Consider the following 20,431-nt stretch of genomic DNA (forward strand, 5'->3'; position numbering starts at 1 on the left):
CATTATGTTTCTATATTGATATAATAAGTAGAAAGTTTATTATACTAACTTGCAGATGTACATGTTGTCGAGTTCGGTGTTTTTACCGTATAATGTGGAAAGGCCTTTTCCCGGGCACGTAGACGTTGAAAAATGATCAAAGTTTACTTGACGAAAGGTTTTTATTATAATCCATAATGTGGACCCCTGAGAGGACGAAGTTTAGGGTTCCGCACGTAGAGTGCTCATGCAATATCTACCCGACATTTTAGAGGACTAATTAGTCCGTGATTTAACATAACTTTAACAGTAAATTGTAATAAGTATCGGGTTAGTTTTTTATGAAAAATAAAATGTTATACTGGTATGCCCATAAAATAATAATTCCTAAATAAATAAGAAATATTCATACATGTATGTATGTATGTATGCAATAATTTTTTGTAAGAATCGGATAGGCAAGTGTAAGATCTTTTACCTCCATAGAGAATACATTAAAAAGAAAAGCGCCATCTATGGAAAACAGTCCAAATTATTTACAGAATCGGTAACTTTAAAAACAATAATCCCAAAAATATCATCTATATTTGTTTTAAGATATAGAACACTCGAATGAGTTAAACTTGTAAGTACGAAATAGGTTTTTATGGCTTTGAAAATTAATTTTAAATCAGTGTGTAACATTTCCAATTCTTGTTGGGTACCAATTAGAAAACAAAAATTAATTGCTCTCGGAGATATAACAAGAAAACTTGAAAATCTGTCAACCGAAATGTGAATCCACGTCATTGCGTTTATGTGACATCCTCCGAACAATGCTTGTTGGTGTTCTGAGGTGACATCAGTATTTGTGAGCTACGATGCCTATAGAAAAACGGCCCGGTGACCATATTTTTTAGAAAGTATATTAAAAAAAATCGTATTTCTATAATATGAAACCTTACTTTCTCCGTTTATTTTTTTATAGTGTGGAGTGTAGTTATTGCATTATAGTATTCCATTAATTTCATGGTAATGCCACTAAAATTGTTGATTCTGTGCATCGCCACCTTAACTACACACATGAATTCATATTCATTTGCAAAAAACACTATTAGATAGACAATTTAATAAGGAACATTTTGGTAGTAAGTTTAAAATAAAAAAAAACCTTAAATTGATTTTATTCGTAAATATTCTGGTCGCTATCCCATGCGCCGTAAATGTATAGTACTTATAACCGTTGCCACGGAGAGGGCTTTAACTATACGAACTGTGAAAGCAGGTAATAAGCGAAATTGGAAAGATGCAGGTTGCTTCAGACGTAGTTTAAAGTTTACTACTTTCAGTTTAGTTAACGTAGACTGCAGATTAGATTAAAACAAAGTTGTTTAGTTAGTGTAAACATCCAAAAGCAGTTTTGTGAGTGGAAGTTATGTATTACGTATTATTTATATTACACAGACCTATTATGTTTTTGTGTTATTGTTACAATAACATAAAAAAACATAATAAATAAAAATGTAACTTGAAGTTTGTTAATTTATACTTATAAAAAAGCAAACATCTTTGTTTCCTAATACTTAATTGTTTCTATACATATTCTAGGTAGAGCGGCGATAGCCTAGTTGGGTGTGGAACGGACTGCCAAGACGAATGTCCGCAGGTTCAAATCCCAAGGGCACACACCTCTGACTTTTCTAAAATCATGTATGTATTCTTTGTGAATTTATCGTTCGCTTTAACGGTGAAGGAAAACATCGTGAGGAAACCTGCACATCTGAGAAGTTCTCTATAGGAATTTCGAAGGTGTGTGAAGTCTACCAATCCGCACTAGGCCAGCGTGGTGGACTAAGGCCTAATCCCTCTCAGTAGTAGAGGAGGCCCGTGCTCAACACTGGGCAAGTATATAATACAGGGCTGATATTATTATTATTATTATTATATTCTAGGTATGAGTATGTAAAATGTTTGGTTTCACTCTTTATTTTTCATTTCTGTCATCTCGCACGAATATTATTAACCTAAACCTTCGCGACAGGACTGTGGAAACATCTAACATTCGAAGGGCCCGTCATATTAAAGGAAGCTTGAGGCGAATCACCCACACTGTCTTCCATTTCGGAATTTAAAAAACATAAAGTACCGGATGCTCTAGGGTGCCTTAATAACCTCTGCTTATACTCATACGACCCCCTGTAACTCCTACTAATCGTCTCGTACGGCAATTTTCCAAATATTACCAATCCTTAGATAGCTTCATGCTATCGACTTGCAAGTAACGAGGAATGACCACTAAGAGCATTATAAAGTTGTTTATATATTTGTCCGTTTTGAAACTTAAAACTAATTGTATCCACCATTTGTTATGGCTAAGATTTTACGTCCACCCATTCTTATATTGTGCTCTACACAGGAGGTCGAGCTAACTTGCTATTTGGCAATGACGTTAGTATAGGTAAAAATATTTTTTCTTACTTCATGTTATTGACGAGATGAGCAAGCCTTTGAGTTAAGTCTCATAACGCCACTGTTATTACAATAAAATACAATACATATATAATTCTTTACAATGGGAGACATATTATTATTGTGTGATTCAAACAATTCAATACACCGGCGGGTGGCCGACAAAGTAACTGTTAAGCGTAGTTGGGGTGAAGTAGCGGAGAGTAGGGCACGGATTTCATTTATTTTTATTTATATTGTTTTCTGGATGACGAGACGAGCTTGCCGTTCGCCTGATGGTAAGCGATACGACCGCCCATAAACAGTAGAAACACCATCCAACACTTGGATTTGCAAATTATTGTTCGATATTCCACTGCGCTCGCCATCTTCAGACATGAGATGTTAAGTCTTACTATGTCCAGTAGTACACTGGCTACAATGTCCTTTAAAACAGAACACAACAGAAACTACGCAGTATTGCTTAGCGGTAGAAATAGATATTGCGGTGTTACCCAATCAGGCGCTGGACTCTCACATATGAGAGACCTACCACCAGTATTTTCATTCTAACTATTCATATATTGACTGTCCGCCGATCATGAAAAATGCAGAACCATCTAGCTGCTAGCAAATTCATATTATTTAAATTTCCCGTTTGGGGTCATCAATAACTGAAAATATAATATTTGATTAGAGTATAGTGTATAACGATAGAAGCAATATTCCTAACTATACCTATTATATGTTTGTATAAGTACACAATAGTCTCTGAGTTATGTTCGTGATTCTCTTGATTTTTAACTAATGTGTAAGATGCGTGATTCCAATCTTTAAAACGACCTAACGGTTTTAATGAGATTATACTGTTTTGCCTTGCATGTTAGTTGCGAATAAGAGCTATTAAAACTCTTATTTTATAGTGTGAAATATTATCTGTTTTGACATTATTCTATAAAGTTCGCACAATCTAATCTGAAATCAATATTACAATAAATTGAAAATTAACCCTAGTTCCTTTGTATGACAGAGCAGTCTAATGAACCATATCTAGACGAATTATCCTTTTGGAGGGTATATGATTTTCTTTAACATAAAGTCCATTGTTTGACCTATTTTAGTATATAATTGAAACAATAATATTACATAAGCTTGGAAAATAGCATTAAAAATTAACGCCTCTTTGTTATTAGTACGTTATTTTTGTAATGTATTTAGCAAATAACTTAGCATAAAATATAATACGATTCTCAATAAGTAACAGTACCAGTTGGCTCCAAAGAAAGCACATTAAGAAACGTTGAACCTTATACATTATCGTATAAAAATGGACAGTGCCAAACGATAGCAAACATTTGCTTCCTGTGAGAACTCTAACCCACATAATAAAGATTTTATGTCATTCTTGAGTACGTTCTTGTTCCAAGTTAATTCGCTTTGCGGGTATCCATCCCGTTGCCAACTTATGTTGACGTCATTTACTGCGTACGTATGTAGGTTGCAATACAACTAGGCTAGATCAATCTGGTGTAATAAAATTATAAATGAAATAGCCTATGCTTTAGTATTTCATCGCACACTTGTGGGTTCGCTCAGATTATTATTCTAAATGAAATTGGTTTAAGAATACGAAATGATTTTGATCAAGCAAATTTTATTGGAGAAATATAAATATGATATAATATTTTTTTTGTGCTGGAAAAGCCAGAAACAAACTTATAATGCATAATTTTATGATTCATATATGAATAGGTATTATGCTTATGAATGGGTAATGATAAAGGAATCCTATATTGTAGAATATAGAGTTCCAAATACAGCAAGTATTCCTTTTCCGACATAGAGAAAATTCACATCGATATTACCCATCGCTGCTCTAGGTTACATCATGTTCGGTGATATTCAATTACTATACCGTCATTATTCGCTAAATGCAGACGGTATTCCGCGCAGCATCGGGACTGATAGAATTATATAACTGAATCTCATTACTCTTCATTGCAAAGATCTTTTTTGTAATTTTTACATTTAATATCTACGTGAATATATTTGAGGGCGACTTATAACGTAAAAGCAATGTAGGAAAAATTAAATTATTATTAAATATATAAACTTGGGAAGTCCCAAATATAACTAAGTTCCGTTAACAAAACATGTATTACATAAATATAACTGCTTTACGATTGTTTTCATGTTATTCATAAATCGGATACTTACTACTTTTTAAATTTCAATTACATTTTATCTACAATGGTATTTGTAGCATCTATTATGGAAAGTTTTCCTAACTAAATATAAAGTTATTTGTACGTACAACGTCGTCCCTACAGCTAAATCAAAAGTATTTCATGTAATATAATAATGAATGATGGTATTGTAACTGGTTCTGCTCGCGAAAAAACTACCCTTGGTTAAATACACTGCCTTCAACAGTCAACGACAACGTAGCAGTATGAAAGAGTTTTCAAAGGCCGATCAACTGTTCCAAAGATAAATCCCTTAAGTAGACAGGATAAGTATATGTACAAACTAATAAACTTTATGCCTCCATATTAGTATATAGTATAATGGTACCTAAGATGGCAGTTTAAGAGTAATAATTATGATCTACTGAATTTCTAGGCGTTTATTATTATTGGTAATACGCTTGGAATAAGTGATAGAGTCTTAAGAGGCTTGGTTTTCTAGTGCCTGTGACTGTTAGATTTTAATTATGATAATTTACAAACGGAAGTAATTTATCAATTTATCTTATGAAAGAAATATAATATCGATTAAAAAAGAAAATAGTTGAAAACACGAGGATAGCCAGTCTCTATATTTGTGTGCTTTGTACCTATACTTATGCTCTATTTTAAAAGTATATTTTATTTCTAAATATGTTATTGAAATGTAATAAGAAAATGGGTCAGATACGAGTACTACAACTATAATATTATTTATTTTTCACCTTTCAGTTCAAAAATCGTTTACAACTGCTAAATTGAAAAATTAAATTTGTTCGTGCTATTGGCATTCACCTTTTTAATCTATATATATAAAAATCAATTGCTGTTCGTTAGTCTCGCTAAAACTCGAGAACGGCTGAACGGATTTATCTTATCTTGGTCTTGAATTATTCGTGGAGGTCTAGGGAAGATTTAAAAGGTGAGAAAAATTCGAATAATTGCCGGGAAAATCCTCAAAACAGCATTTTTCTATTTCCCATACAAACGTTTTCTAACTAATACGTAGAGTCAATTTGTAATTTATTACCGCTGCATAAAGTTCAAATTCGCGTGCGCGTTGGAGGATCTAATATCGCGTTCTGAAACTCAACAAAAGTGAAAGTGAATCGCGAACGCGACAAAATTGCATAGTCTCAAAATACATAGTACATAAATAGTGGTCGGCTTCGAGAAACTCAATTTTAGCTAACTTCAGTTGTTAATATAATATATAACTCAAAGGTGACTGACAGTGATATATCAAGGAACAGCCCAAACCATTGGACGGATCGGGCTAAGACTTTACATGCATAAAGCTACTATGACGTAGGCATCCCCTAAGAAAGGATTTTGATAAATTCTACCCTTAAGGGGATAAAATAGGGGATGAAAGTTAGTATAAATGTTCTTAGATTTTCGACTGATTGAACTGAAATTATAGATTGGGGATAAAATTAGTTTGAACCTATAAGTACCGGGAAAATATGTAGCAAGACTTTTATCAAACAGTGGAATTTTATCCTGGAAAACACCTTCACGCGGGCGAAGCCGCGAGCAAAAGCTAGTAATTTATAAATAAGTATATTTTTCATGTATTTTGTTATATTGTAAAGTTTAAAATGGTAAGTTAACAACAACAACATTCCTTTTCTCTGTGTTTAAAACGAATAAGTTGAAAAAGCATCAGCATCTCGTGAAGGTTACATAAGTGCTCTATGTGAAATACCTGCGCAAAAAATCCCATAATAACACATTTGAATAATAAGGTGCTTACCAAGTTTATGAACCATAGCCGTGGTCTATCTCTATCAGAGAGAAGGAATTAGGGGATTTTTCGAAGGAGAATTCGTAGTACCTATTTAAGGATGTGAAATGTAGGAAGGAGGCGTCGTCGGTCAATACTGGAGGTGGTGCGGTGCGGGAGCGGTGCGCAGGCGTGGTCCCCTGTCCCCCGGGCCCCGCCGCTGCCGGCCCACTCACGCAACTCGCGAGTCAGCCGCCGAGCGCTGCGACCGCGTGCGACACACATTTCGAACCATCTCTAGTCATGTGTGATGTTTTCATCACGGAGGGGAGCATCATCTAGCTTCCGAACTCGATATTTTGCAAGATGAATGAATAGACCACTCGTATTTAACGTTACACGTAGGAAGCTGTTACCGTTGGCTTCCCAGGAGGACAGCTTTCGCCGAGTGTCTGGTTTTTCTCGTAAGCTCGTGGCCGTTGACATTGCAGCGTGCGGATCCCGCAGTGTGCGAGTGTGTGCTTAAATTGGCGAATATAAAATCAGCTGAGTCACGTAAACATATGATCTAATGGGACTGTTGATGATGGCTTCGGCAAAATTTCATTGAACTGTTAGACCGGCACCGAAATAATTCCGATATGCAGCGCTCAGTTCTTCTGCTTCTCCTAACAGGTAAGTAAATATAATGTACAAATAAATCATGTAGTTGATAAATTTCTCCGGTTGGCGTGAAGTATCGACGGGCTAACTCGACGCAAACGGTGTTCATATTGCTTTTACAAGTATTAAAAGTTTTAAACTATGGGAGTGCATGACATTTTTGACGCGCAAGTTAGGGGTTGCCGTCAAACTTAAATTTTATTCAAATTTTGTTGAAATATTGTTATAAGTACGTCATTCGTTACGTTCTTAGAAAAGTAAGTTGTAAAACTGCCAAAGGTCCCTCGTTCTCGTGATTCATAACACAAGCAAATGGTTGCAGAGAAAAGGAAAATATTTTGCTTTCTCAACTTATTTTCGAAAACAATTACGATTATCTTTTGTTCAATGTTTTAAATCTCAGGAAGTAAGGCGCCTCAATGAATTTTATGGTCTTACTTCTTTATATTAAATATTATGTTCTCCTTTTTTTCTCAACCTAGCGCTCTAATAAATAAGAAAAAAATGTAATAATACCTATTGATGGTATTTTACAATCATAATATTATAGCCATTTATGGCGGCATTTCCAAAGACTTAGTTTAGGTTATGTCAGCTCTATATTATGATAAAGCATATATATTACAAAATAACGAAACCGGGACTATTAAGGGTTGATTTTGTTCGGGTTCTAAATAAAAAATATTGAAAAAAAAATATCTGCAGATATGCCAATGGAAACTAATCTATGAGCACTGAGTATCACATCATTTGGAATATACATATACAAAGGGCAAGGATTTAGTTTCTTATTATGGGAAGAAGCGACAGGTGTTCAATGCAGGTAGAAAGATTCGGCCGGCCGACGGGATTACTTTGATGAAATATAGCCATTCAAACATCGAACAAAAAATATCTGCACGCTTATTGAAAAGAGTATTGCGAGGATAAAAGGATTTCGAGGGCAACTACTTATCTACCTAGTACCCATATTATGTCTTAAATTTACCTATTCGCAGGTCTGTTTCAATTCAGCAGTTCCGGAGATTTATACTTGATCTTGCTTGTATCTACATCTATTTTATTCGTATATCCAATAGGTACTTGGTTATCATTTCTAGTTTTATGGATAAAATGTACTCAAAGTCCGTTTTTAAAAAATCTTCAACGAAATACGAGTAGATACCCAGAAAGCGCACTATGATACAATCATTTGTTATTGGTTTTTGAATAAGATGTTATATAAACGTTTTTTTTTTAAATAATAAGTTACCTATTCTCTGATAAACATAAAGCATAATGACGTCCAATTTTCGCAAATCCATTAAGCTGGATTTTTAAAAGTTTTGTTCCAAGAAGTCTCATATTTCAGAGTTCAATATTATCAGAGAGGGAGGAAAAAGTTTTTTGCTTCACTTAAACAGATATGGGCTGCACCTGGCGTCTGTCTTTTTCGCTTTTTATTATGCTTTGCAGGGCTCGGAATATTGCTCGGGACTCCTGTTTTAATTTACTAAAAAATACAAAACCTTTTTATAATGGAAATGAACACTACCGACATCTCGATTAATAGAAAAGCAATAAAACGGGACGAGGATCGTATCCGGACGTTGGATCGTTAAAATTTCATCTCACTTTGCAACGGCTTATTCCAATATGTTTATAATGGGATCGTTGTTATTGTACGGATCTCGTTTACACTTCAAAGATGCGTAGTGTTATTACTCTGTCGTGAACATTATCGTTAGCAATTACGTAAATTTCGTCAATGAATTTTAATGAATGCAGCGGTTTATGTCTATTTCGGGGTGCTGACAGAGAAGGCATAATCAAATCGGGTATAGGGAGTCGATAAGTGGCCGGCGTCTGCTTTCATCTCATCGTAGTGTGTGTGTTTACACTCGGCGGAGCTGAGCCGTCACTGCCGCCGTCTGTGACTGCGTCCGCGCACCTCCGCATCGCAATGCAAGGGTCGCTATGAGTTTTATTTATGACTTTTCTGATTACGGCGACGCTCTCGGTTTCTCGCCTTTCAAGTTTTTTTTTAATAGGTCTGATAAATAGCAATAATATATCCATGCTGTTGAATTGAAATGAGTCTGCCAGATTTAACATAAGTCCGTCAATTGCCTAATACTTTGAATAGTAACCGCTAAGATGATGTAAGACTGTAAATAAATCTGAAATAGTTCCAAAGTAATTCTCGTCCCATGTTCTTAAAGATTACAAAACTTGGGAATGGTAGATACTGTTTTAAAATTTCCCAAAAGAGTCGCAATCGTCCCAGTGGTCTTATGTATGTAAATATGTTACAAAAGTTTTCTCATTTGTCGCTTATTTTAAGACGAAGTATGTACAAGAAATGTTTGCTCAAAGTTTGAAAATGAAACTTGGGTAGAACATATTATTTTGGAGGATGAACAAGCTTTTTTCTACTGCGTAGTACGTACTTACATATGTCAATGTTTTATTTTTTACGGATAGACTGTAATACAATTACAAAATTATAAGAATAGCAACAATCGAAAAGGTTTAATTATACCTAGCCGGGTGAGTCGCTGGTTGTGATACCTACTGATGTTTCTTCAGTTAGGTAGTATTTTACAACTATCGGTACCGAAAAATTTGCTTTAAATTACATAAATTTTGTATCAATATGTTTAATAGCTAATTTTTTTAACTAAGCTTAAAGAGACCCACATATAAGAAATCACGTTGCTGCTTTGTGCAGCATTAAGTGGTGGTATAAGAAACTTAGACTTGGAGCACGCGACATAGCAGAAAAAATATATAAATGTGCTTAAAGGGTTAAAGTTTGTAAAGAAATTGCATCTTTTAAAGAAAATATAGGATTACCAACGACTGTAGTAAACGAATGTGCATAAGTTTCAATTCAATGGTGATTTTATTTAATATTACGATCAAGACTTTCGTCTGAACGGATTCCAAATGATGGCTTTTAAAGTCAATAATCAATCTTTCAAGAAACAAAACGGAATGGTGGCTATTTTTTTACAATTAACCTACATATTTAATCTAGGTACAGATATTATTATCTGTACCTATCTCTGTTGTAATACTAGGTACACTTCAATATCCATTATAAAGTCAATTGGATTTTAAAATAAAGCAATTTAAACGGTGGTTTCATTGCGTTTTCAGCTCTACAAATAGCTTTATATCAGGGGATCTCGGATCATGCTAATTATTTTTTTTTAAATTCCATATCCAAATCTTCAAATGGAGCACAGGAGACTAGATGACAAGCCACTGATCCGACTATTTAAATTTTTTTGATGATTTTCTTAGTTGTTGCATGGGTTCTTTACGATAGATTAAATTTTTCCTTAATATAATTTTACTGCCATCATAATGAATAGTAATGAAGATAATTGCTTTCATTTTCTCACGTGTTAGTGCGTATTATGTCACGCGATATGTTGCAACTGGCAGAACACTAAGGGTGCATCTTCAAGGTTTCTCCAATCGATCAGGTTAACTAGAACACTTTCGTTTCTTACTCCTTTTAACATTTAACTAATAATTCATTAACTAAATAAAATCAGTCATAGAGTCCACGGCCCATGTAAGTGTGTCACGATCCGGGATCAGCCTGTGTATATGTGGTTTCAACAGGCCGGCATAATTGTGTCAACTTCCGGCGGCTAATCGTTTCTCGTCAATCGACATTCTATTGGACCCCATTCCACTTACCATCGGGTTCACTTGGGTCACTTTTCCGTGCACAAAAAGAAAATATTCTGGGACGAAATTAAATAAAACGTATTTAAGAACTAATAAATACTAAAAGAATGTAGCATTTTATATTTATTGCTACATAGTATTGTACGACACTGTTCATTTTAGCGCACCGTCGTGTAATTGCTAAATTGTCTGAAATTCTTTTTGTGCTAGAACAAAGCGGCCATTGTTGTCACAAGTGGGCACGTTATTTCCCTAGAGGTGAGCTCGTCGTTAAACTAGCCGATTTAGCTGAGTTTGTAATTAAACTCCTATTGATCCACTTGCGGCTGTGGACTGCGTCACCGTAGCCCAAGACGCTCCATATTTAGAAAATCAAAGTGCTTTGAACAATAGTATTTTAAAAGTTTGGTTATTCAATTAAATTATAGAGTTTGTAAAGTATCTAAATATTCATATGATATGCTAAGATGTTGCAAAATACTTAAAACGATGTTTAAAGCAGAAATTACATAGGTTTGAAATAGAAATTAAATACTGAAAATTTAAATTATTTCTATACATGCATAAACTATGCCGCTATGTTATAATAAGTTTCCATAAATAATCTATTCATAAATATAGTTTCAACTTACAATAGATTTTTATGTTCTATCTACATCAAATACAACGGTTGCTGATGATTAATTATGTTTATATATATTAAGCAGTGGTTAATTAATTAATTACTTGTAAACATTTCGTTAAGTAAAATGCAATTTGCCACTTATAAATACATTAGAATTACGAACTTAAATTGATAATATCTTAGATTCAAAAATACAATTACAAAATAAAAAAGGAGCTCCCAACGACGAAAAACATCTAACAGTCAAGACGACGTAGGGGTTGCGCAAGTGTGGGACAAAAGGCTCCACATTCTATAATTATCGACCTTGAATAGAACGGGGGCTATCCCTCGCATGCCGCCACGTGCGTCTACTAAAATGATAATCATAGAGTGGCCCGAGGTTAGGTATAATCAACTGAATGACTAATTCAAGTCATTGCGCTTTGCTTTACTTAACGGTCCTTTTGTGGCACCCTTCTCTCTCGAGTAAAGGGTCATTTTGGAAGCGTTTTTGTAAAAATATTATGAGTGGCTCAAACTGTTGTGCATAATTTAGCTTTGACCGACCTTCGGCATTCAAATATTATTGACTCGTTTAAATTTGTACGAGTAATTATGATCCCGCAACGGAGGGAATAATAAACAGACAAAAGATCAAGTTTACTTAGCATAACGTTAAATTGCCTCATTTAAATGCCAAAGGGTCTTGCCTTGTTCACAAAATTTAACACTGTATTGATAGAGATTTTTTCAAAACATCAAACGAAAGTACGCAGTAGTATAGATGATAAGAACATAAGGCGGTTTCCTCAAATCGGCGTACTAGCCGTATTTTGGAAGCTATATATGTATTTGAAATTATAATACATGTAGAAAAAAAATATTCAATATCAAATTTATACAATATGTTATCTTTATTTTGATTAATTACGATTATTTATAATGTGGATATTGTTTCATTAATTTCATAATGGAAATGCCATTATAAATGTTGATTTCGTACATCTCCTCCGAAAGTACACATCATTTCAATTTGCAACCAACACTATTAGATAGATAATTCAATAAACATCATTTTGGTAGTTTAAATATTCAATAAAATATTTAAAATTGATTTCTAAAAGAAATTATTTGTATTTGTTTGCATATTTCCACTCGTAATTCGAGCGCCGCAAACGTATGGAACGAAAGCTCAAGGTCGATTGCTCGGGTGAGCGCCTTAATCAATAATCAACACTGCTTATATGCAGTCACCTAAAGAAGCATATATTTGATATCCATCTTCAAAGTAAGGAATTTAATGATTTCTCATGTTTACGCGAATGTTAGACGTTAAAATTAAACTATTTTTCGGATTTTTATGCGGTTTTAATATTTTAGTTTTCTCCCGACGTTTCGAAAACTAACATATTAAAACTGCGATATAATCCGAAAAATAGGTTAATTTTAAAAGAATTTAAATAAGGACAGTGGTGAGGTTAGTTCGGACTTGTACATTTGAAAATTAGGTAACCGTTAAAAATACAATAAAAGGCAAAGACGATTATCATTGTCCTTTGAAATTAAGCCACCTGTATTTTCAGGCAAAATATTATATAATACCGTCCCAGTCGGACCATCAGTTTCATTGTAAAGATAAAATTGTCCGCATAGTAGTTGCGCTACTTTTGGTAAAATTTTATGTCCATTTATACAATATTGCTTTTGTAATTACAGTGCTCACCGATTGTACATTTTATTAAAGTGATAATGATATAATTTTATTAATGTCACAGGTCACTGTAGTTGTTAAGTTTAAGTGCTCATAACAACAAAATGAATGAGTCTAAACTTGATTGCGTCATAACAATATTATAAATTGAATATTAGACTGAGTACTTATGTACTTTATTATTATTAATCATAATAATCTGTTCTACATTCTCCACAGATATTATTATTACCTACGTCTTCCCTAGACTTCTCAATTTCATTGTTTAATTTTTGAAAATATTATATGCCTTGTATGAAATTTTGCTTACGACATGGAAGAAAGAAAATTCACAACGAGTCATATTACTTAAGGCAATTCCAACGATGGTCTTCATCGTCATTGTCATTATTACCTCAATTTTGCGAAAATCACGTTGTTAAAATTTCAATGTCCCGGAATATTTTTGATTGATGGAAATTTGATGGAAAATTTATAGTTAAATGGAAGGAAAATTTGGTTCAAATAATTGAAGCGCACTGATCCTGAACTTCCTCGCACGTTGCAACTTAAAAAAAGCGTGTGAAAATATTATGTTCCGCATAATTGGGTCACAGAGTGAAGGACGGCTTTATGGTGGGCTGAAAGGGGTGTACCCCGTGGCCGTTGTTCTACGTTGCGTACAAATTGCTATATTATTGTCCGTTTTATTATAACACCACATTCACTGCTGCCAGACTTTACTTACACGCTCGATCCTTTTGGCTAAAGAAACTTGGCTACATTTGGATTTCCATATTTTAGAAATGCAAAATTTTCAGCGGAAGAGAAAATAAAATAACTGCACCCCGACAGTGACATTAAAAGACGCGATACATTAACTAAAAATCGATGAAAAAACAAGGGGTCGTTGCGGCAATAAAATTTGATTACAGATGATCATAAATCTTTTTTTTCATTATCTCGCTTGGCGTCGCTTGGGCCGTCTGTGTGAGAGGGCAGACGCCCAAATCCCCTATGTTTTGACATACATACATACTAGCCCGTATTTATGACGTGGCACTCGGCTGGTACAGAATCTGACATGGGATTTATGAAGTGCGCATGTGTGCGTAGAAGATTGAATTGGTATTACGCAAGTAATACCGAGTTGCAAACATTTAAATCCGGCTTTTTTGTCATACCAATTTTATGGGTTTGTAGTGTATTTGTCTTTGATTATATTAGATACATAATATTTTGATAATTATCGATATCGATATAATCTCTATGTATAAAATGGAAGCATTACATCACGCTTGAATAATTTAATTTCTCGCTTTGTTTAAAATATTCATTTGTCACCAGGTCAAATTAATTGAGACAAACGTTCGTTATTTCACAAAGCCAACAGACAGTCGTTTCGTTGTTTAATTCGGATCAATTGAGTACATTTTTTACAGGCACGCGAATGACGTTATCTGCTGGCAATTTTATTAATAAAAAAGTATGATACCACCAATGAAAATATGCATCACAGTGTGCATACAAAGTGTCGTTTCTTTATACGCATAATATATTTTTTATTCCAGAAAGTTATATCCCATTTGATATCAATCCCACGTTAATGGAGGTTTTACCCGCGTCTCTATAAAATCTGCCGCTGGCACACTTTAGTGACATGTGGAGGATCATGATTCATACGCCGCGAGATCCATTAGATACATTTTGCCGAATCATTCTGGCTTTTTGTGGGCATATCTCTCACCATTATTTGGCTACTTCCACGCAACGCATTTCAATAAAATATTCACATATTTCATCAGTCAAGTCTAAGAATTATATTAAATGTTATATCCCATGAATATTTTTATTTTGTAAAATAAATCATATTTTGTATCTAGTTGCAAGTTGTCTTACTCACATTAAGTCATTCTTACACACATTAAGTTAACTTATGCAGTAGACACAGGTGCAACTAGGACATTTAAAATCAGTCGGGCTTTTTACAAATAATTGAGATATAACAAAATAGACAAGTTTACAACTAAACTTTAATTATAAGTCAAAGTGAGTAAGAAACTTTAATGATCTGTTTGTAGGTTGGCTGAGTCGTAAAATCAATGCATTAATGTAGCTTGAGTATTGCTCGTAAACATTATTACGTTTAAGCATATCGCGGTACGATCTTGAAAGAGGCACCCCGTATTACGAACTATAGTGGTCATAAGTGAAATTAATGGAACGTTGTCACGGAATCGACAATAACTGTAGTAGAGTAAGTCTGAGATAATTCTAAGCGATTACTGATTAGAGTCCCATGTATCACTTCCGGAGATTGTGGCGACTGAGCCTCGCCGCCGGATGCGGCGAAACATGGAAAGCATTTTAAGTGCTAGTCCCAATAATATAGTCCCATCTATTGTTACACTTATTTCGAACGCGTTTGTAACAATGGCGCATCATATTTGGGATAGCATTTTGTTATAGCAGTAAACGTAAATTATTTCATTTTACTTATCAATAGTGCTTTTAAGGCATATAATTCCTCGACATCATCATCAATTACTAATGTAATGTACTAGAACTTGAATTATATAACAAGTAAAGTGTTTTTAAAAGGTCGGGATTTCTAAGAGCGGTAATAATCAATACGGACAAATTGTGTAGCCTTGAGATAGATATAGTATGCGATTGCGGTGGCTCACGAAGCCACAAAATGCGGCACCACACACGTCACTCCAGGTTATCTGATACAGCTTAAATGTAACTCGAAACTTGGCGAACTTGCGATGATTAATTTTCTAACTGTTGGCTGAGTTCATATTAATATCTTTGGCAACTTCGTGCAAGTTTTTTTGGTTATCAATTAAAGTACAATAGGAGTGAAATGAAAAGAAATGAACGCATATTTCGTGATTAGCTGCGTCATTTTTATTTATATTATATTTTGTGAAAACCTCGAGAGTTTATTGCTGACAGAGTTACATAAGAGCTTTATATTGGAAAACCAAACAACATCGTCTAGACAGTAGACAAAAATAATTTATTGGCGTCAAATATCGCTGGCTTGTGAACTTAGGAATATACATACATCTGAGAAATAGATATTATAGTATTCTATTTTCAGCTAAGCATTGTATTTGCATTTTGAAAGGATCTTCAACTTGAGTAAATGAAAAAAGTGTTTATCATACTAATACCACACTCGTAGACGATTGAATAATTTTAAAAAGAACTTGTTTACGAAGTCATTTTGACATTGTTTTAATAAATGAAACCTCAGACTGGTCTTCACTTACCAAAAATCATTCCCGAACAGGGAATATTTTCGCCAAAAATATTGGTTTTCTTTTCTGATCACTTTGTAGTTTAGTATGAATGTGGAGTGTGCGCGAATGATTTTTTGACTGAAAGTGTGACGTTGCCCTTAGAGTAGTAGTAATTAGGGTATGTCGAATCAAATAATTTTTTATTGATATTTATTTTGTTCAAAATTTACACTATTGCTTTACGTATAAGGTTAGAGTAACTAATTGTGTTATTTTGAAGAGGACGAGTATAAGGTATAATTTAGAAACACACTCCCAAAAGAACCCTGTATAAATAATGAATACTTAGTACCTACATAGTATACATCATTATTCATAACTTTTTTCATTAATTTAAGAGTATTTTAATGATAAAGAATGCTTACGTTATGTTTTTTATTCTGTGAATAGTCTATATAAGATCGTTAGTTACATCGTAAATCACCGAAAAACCAGAGGAACAGTCAACTATAAAAAGTTTGCGTATACAAATTCAATGGTTTTCAACGATGTAGTTTTATTGGCGATAGTTTTTTACGTTGTCAGATCCACGCAGGGGTGGCGCTTGCCCCACATTGTTGCGACACGTAGATAATGGCGCCACATCTCTGGGGGATTAACATAGCCATCCCCCTCCTTAGCATGTTTATTTTGAATTACTTTTTCCTTTGTGTAGCATTCTTAATGGCATCTATTTTATCGACTGTGCTAGTTGGATGCCACCCACATGCTTCAGTCATAAATCATGCTCTCAGGAATGTGACATATCGTAGTTATATAACACAGTTAAGTCAACAAAGCTTATTTCGACTTTCATCAGTCAGTGGCTTGTCAAGACGTCGATACAGGACGGCCTACTTTCCCTATCATTCCGAAGTGTGACGTATCTTCGATGTAGGAAAATCGTTTTGCAGCTCAGTCTAGGATGACTACGTGAGCTCTGGACCATGAGATCTTGATTCGATTGTCACGACGTGCAATCTTCTGCGTGAGCTATTCTAATCTATTTTGCAGCGGATTGGATTTGCGCCTGCAAATGTTTCTTGAGAAATGCTTCTAGAAGTAGCTGTAGCATATAAATGCCGAATAGTTAACAGTTAAATTTACAGTAGTTTGAATAATCATTACCTAAGTAAAATAAAATAAATTTGTCTGCCTAAATAAAACTTATATTAAAAATGTAATTTATGTATTATACAATCTAAGTTTGCCTATTCGAAGATTAGAATGAAGCTTGGTTGACTGAAGATTTATGCAAGGGTAGCGCTTACGTTATTTTGTAACGTTAAATAATCTCTAATCTCTTCGTAGCCTGTTAGTCTCGCTGGAATGAGATTAAATCGTCCAACTGTCGTAATGTTCCACGTCCCATACATGGGCATCTGCGTCCTTAAGAGGGCGAGGGGTCGTCTCCCCAACCCAAGTTGTTTATCTAGCTATCGATCCGGCCAAGTCATAGCGATCGTTCTAATTTCTACCCATAAACAGCGAATTCGAGGACGTTGCTGAATCTCTTACATAAATAGAAAGGCAATCTCGTGGATGGTTTCCAAATCTATATAAATTAGGTCTTGGCTGATAGTCTACTTTTAATTAACGGAGTCTCCATTGGAATGGTAATAAAGGCATTTATTTTTAAAAGTAGGCCATTCGTTTTATAATGTACAAAAATATTAAAATGATCAATATGCTAGTGCCCAGAGCGGAATATAACTTACGTATGCATTAATCAAGTAGAGTGTGTAATTGAAACAATCCCAAAAGAGTTGCCGATTTATGTAGTAAGCAGTGACGTGTGATGTCATTGATTCGAAACGATGATAAAAAGTATTTTCTCATGCATGTCTCCCTTCGTCCTGCGATTGCAGTCGACTGACACATTATAATTAACGCAAATATGACTCATATTTATTATGAATATAGTGACTGAATGTATTTGAAGAGAAAGAATCGCCTGTATCTTAGCGCCGATACTTATCGTGTTGCAAATCAGGGGGTGGACACTTAGAACATTTTGTGTAATGATGAATGATTATATATCTTAATGCCGTTACATAGAGTTTAGTTTTGGTTGACAAAAGGATGTCTCATCGTAACATCTTGTACCAACATAATAATCCAATAAATTTTGAAAGTATGTTGGCTACCATGATAGTTGATAATTTGCCGCCATTATTGACGGTAGATTTGTCATTGTTGAAGTTTATTTGCAAAAAAATTGTATTATTGCGATTATGTTCAATAATAAGTTATGTTTTATGCCGAATACGTTGAGTTAAGCCAGCTTTTCCGTTTCGTGTATATTTCTTCTTGAAGGAATTTGTGTAGTGTGTGTTACGAGATAGTGATTCTTATTATTCCGAGATATTGACTCTAATTCTGTTTACATTTGTGTAGTTTATTGATTTTGTGTGCGAGAATGGGGAAAAGAATTAATGTGTATAAAAATGTGAGGTTTGTGGCATACAAAAGTACCCAAAGTCAAACATATTTATGGTTAAGTATCCACTTGATCTACACCGGTAACAGAAAATTTATATTATGATTTAAAACATTACATAAAAGTGATGTATATTTAATTCAAATTTACAACCTCAGGTAGTCGTTGAAGAGAATACTCTAGATTATGGAGTTTCAATTCTATGCTTAGTAACCTAATCAAAAAAGGCACGTGTGAAATCTATGAATTTGCCCTTGCAATAATTGTATCATAGTAATTGTTGATTAGACGGAAAAAGATCATATCTGTAAGGTATAAAATTTTTCAATTTCCATATAAAATTGGAAATAAATAACGGAAAACTGGAGTGTTATGAATTTTTAAGTAGGAGACCTAAACATTATACAATTTATACATAAGAAATTCACGTGATAATATTGTGTATTTTCTAATTAAATAAAGGGAATTATTAAAAATTGTGGACGTTTTATTTTTAATATTCTAAATTCAATCATAATTTATACCAGTGTAAGATTTATGGTCAGCAAATTTATCGATATAAAGCTGTCGATACAAAATTATCGATAATATCGATTAAATAAGGAACGTTCCTAGAAACGAGCAGATTTATAGTAAGTTGGCAGCCTTGCGTATCATTTTTTCTGCGTAATGTTGGTACAAAATGTAATTCTACTGGGCTCACGTATGTGTGCGTGAGCTCAAATTCAATGTACTAAGTGCCGCCTCTTCTTACGTAGTATATTACTTACTCTATGTTGCAAATAACATGCGATGCCTGACCTCCATTCACTCAATGAGTCGATAATTTTAATTGACGTCAGTCAACTTTGTTGCCAGAGACGAATTAATGAGTATTGGGGTCCGACCGCCTGGTATATGTATAAATGAAAATAGTTCCCGCCATTTTGTCTTAATCGAAAATTAAAGTATTGCAATTATATTTCACTTTAAAGTTTCCGAGTACACAAACAAATACTTTATTTCACATGAAAGATATAGGCGACTATGCATCATATTCTGTATAACGTCTAATACATTAAACAATGCCATTTATAACATTATATTATAATGTAACAGCTTTCTAATATCTTTCCTTAGCTGGGTATATGTCATAGTGCTTCTAAAATGGCTTATATGTACTCTGAAAATTACTTTGATTGAATGAATATATTTTTAACTAGACGCAGGTAGAACTAATATCTAATTATTTTAACTACCTTGTTATATGAGAATATACAATATGACGAAATGAAACAAACATATTATGCCTACAAGAGATAAAGAAGAATACGACAAAATAAACTTAAATATTCTAACTTTTTGTATAAAATTATACAAAATGCGTGGGGGTTTTCTCACGTTCGTAATTTTAAAGCACGCCGAAAATATGTGTGTCAGATGTCAACCATAAATACATTAATTTACGAAGACAGCAAACCTTTTTTAAAATGTAAAAAATACACTATTTTCTAACTATGAGTTTAGATTAGAGACAGTCTGTTTCTAGTAGTGTAAGATATTTTTAGTAGTACCCTTTATAAGAAACTAGAAACAAAGCTGATTTGGAAGGTACTATGAGTATAGTACTAAGCTAATATTTTTAATATTATATGTTTTTTTCAACAGATCATAATGATGCCGCTTATTTATGAAATGGTGCAAGTTTTAAAAAAAACTTT

At 33.9% G+C, this 20,431-nt stretch overlaps 1 protein-coding gene across 1 annotated transcript in view; it reads left to right on the plus strand.

The window, feature by feature from the left end:
* Nucleotides 1-6,605: 6,605 nt before the first annotated feature.
* LOC115443464 (transmembrane protein 132E) overlaps nucleotides 6,606-20,431 on the plus strand; it is a 75,092-nt gene continuing 61,266 nt past the window's right edge. The window contains exon 1 of the mRNA XM_030168877.1: nucleotides 6,606-7,032. Coding sequence (XP_030024737.1) covers nucleotides 6,999-7,032 — 34 coding nt within the window. The 5' untranslated portion in view covers nucleotides 6,606-6,998. The remainder of the gene's footprint in view (nucleotides 7,033-20,431) is intronic.

The sequence above is a fragment of the Manduca sexta genome, chromosome 17, assembly GCF_014839805.1.
Source record: "Manduca sexta isolate Smith_Timp_Sample1 chromosome 17, JHU_Msex_v1.0, whole genome shotgun sequence".
Lineage (NCBI taxonomy): Eukaryota > Metazoa > Arthropoda > Insecta > Lepidoptera > Sphingidae > Manduca > Manduca sexta.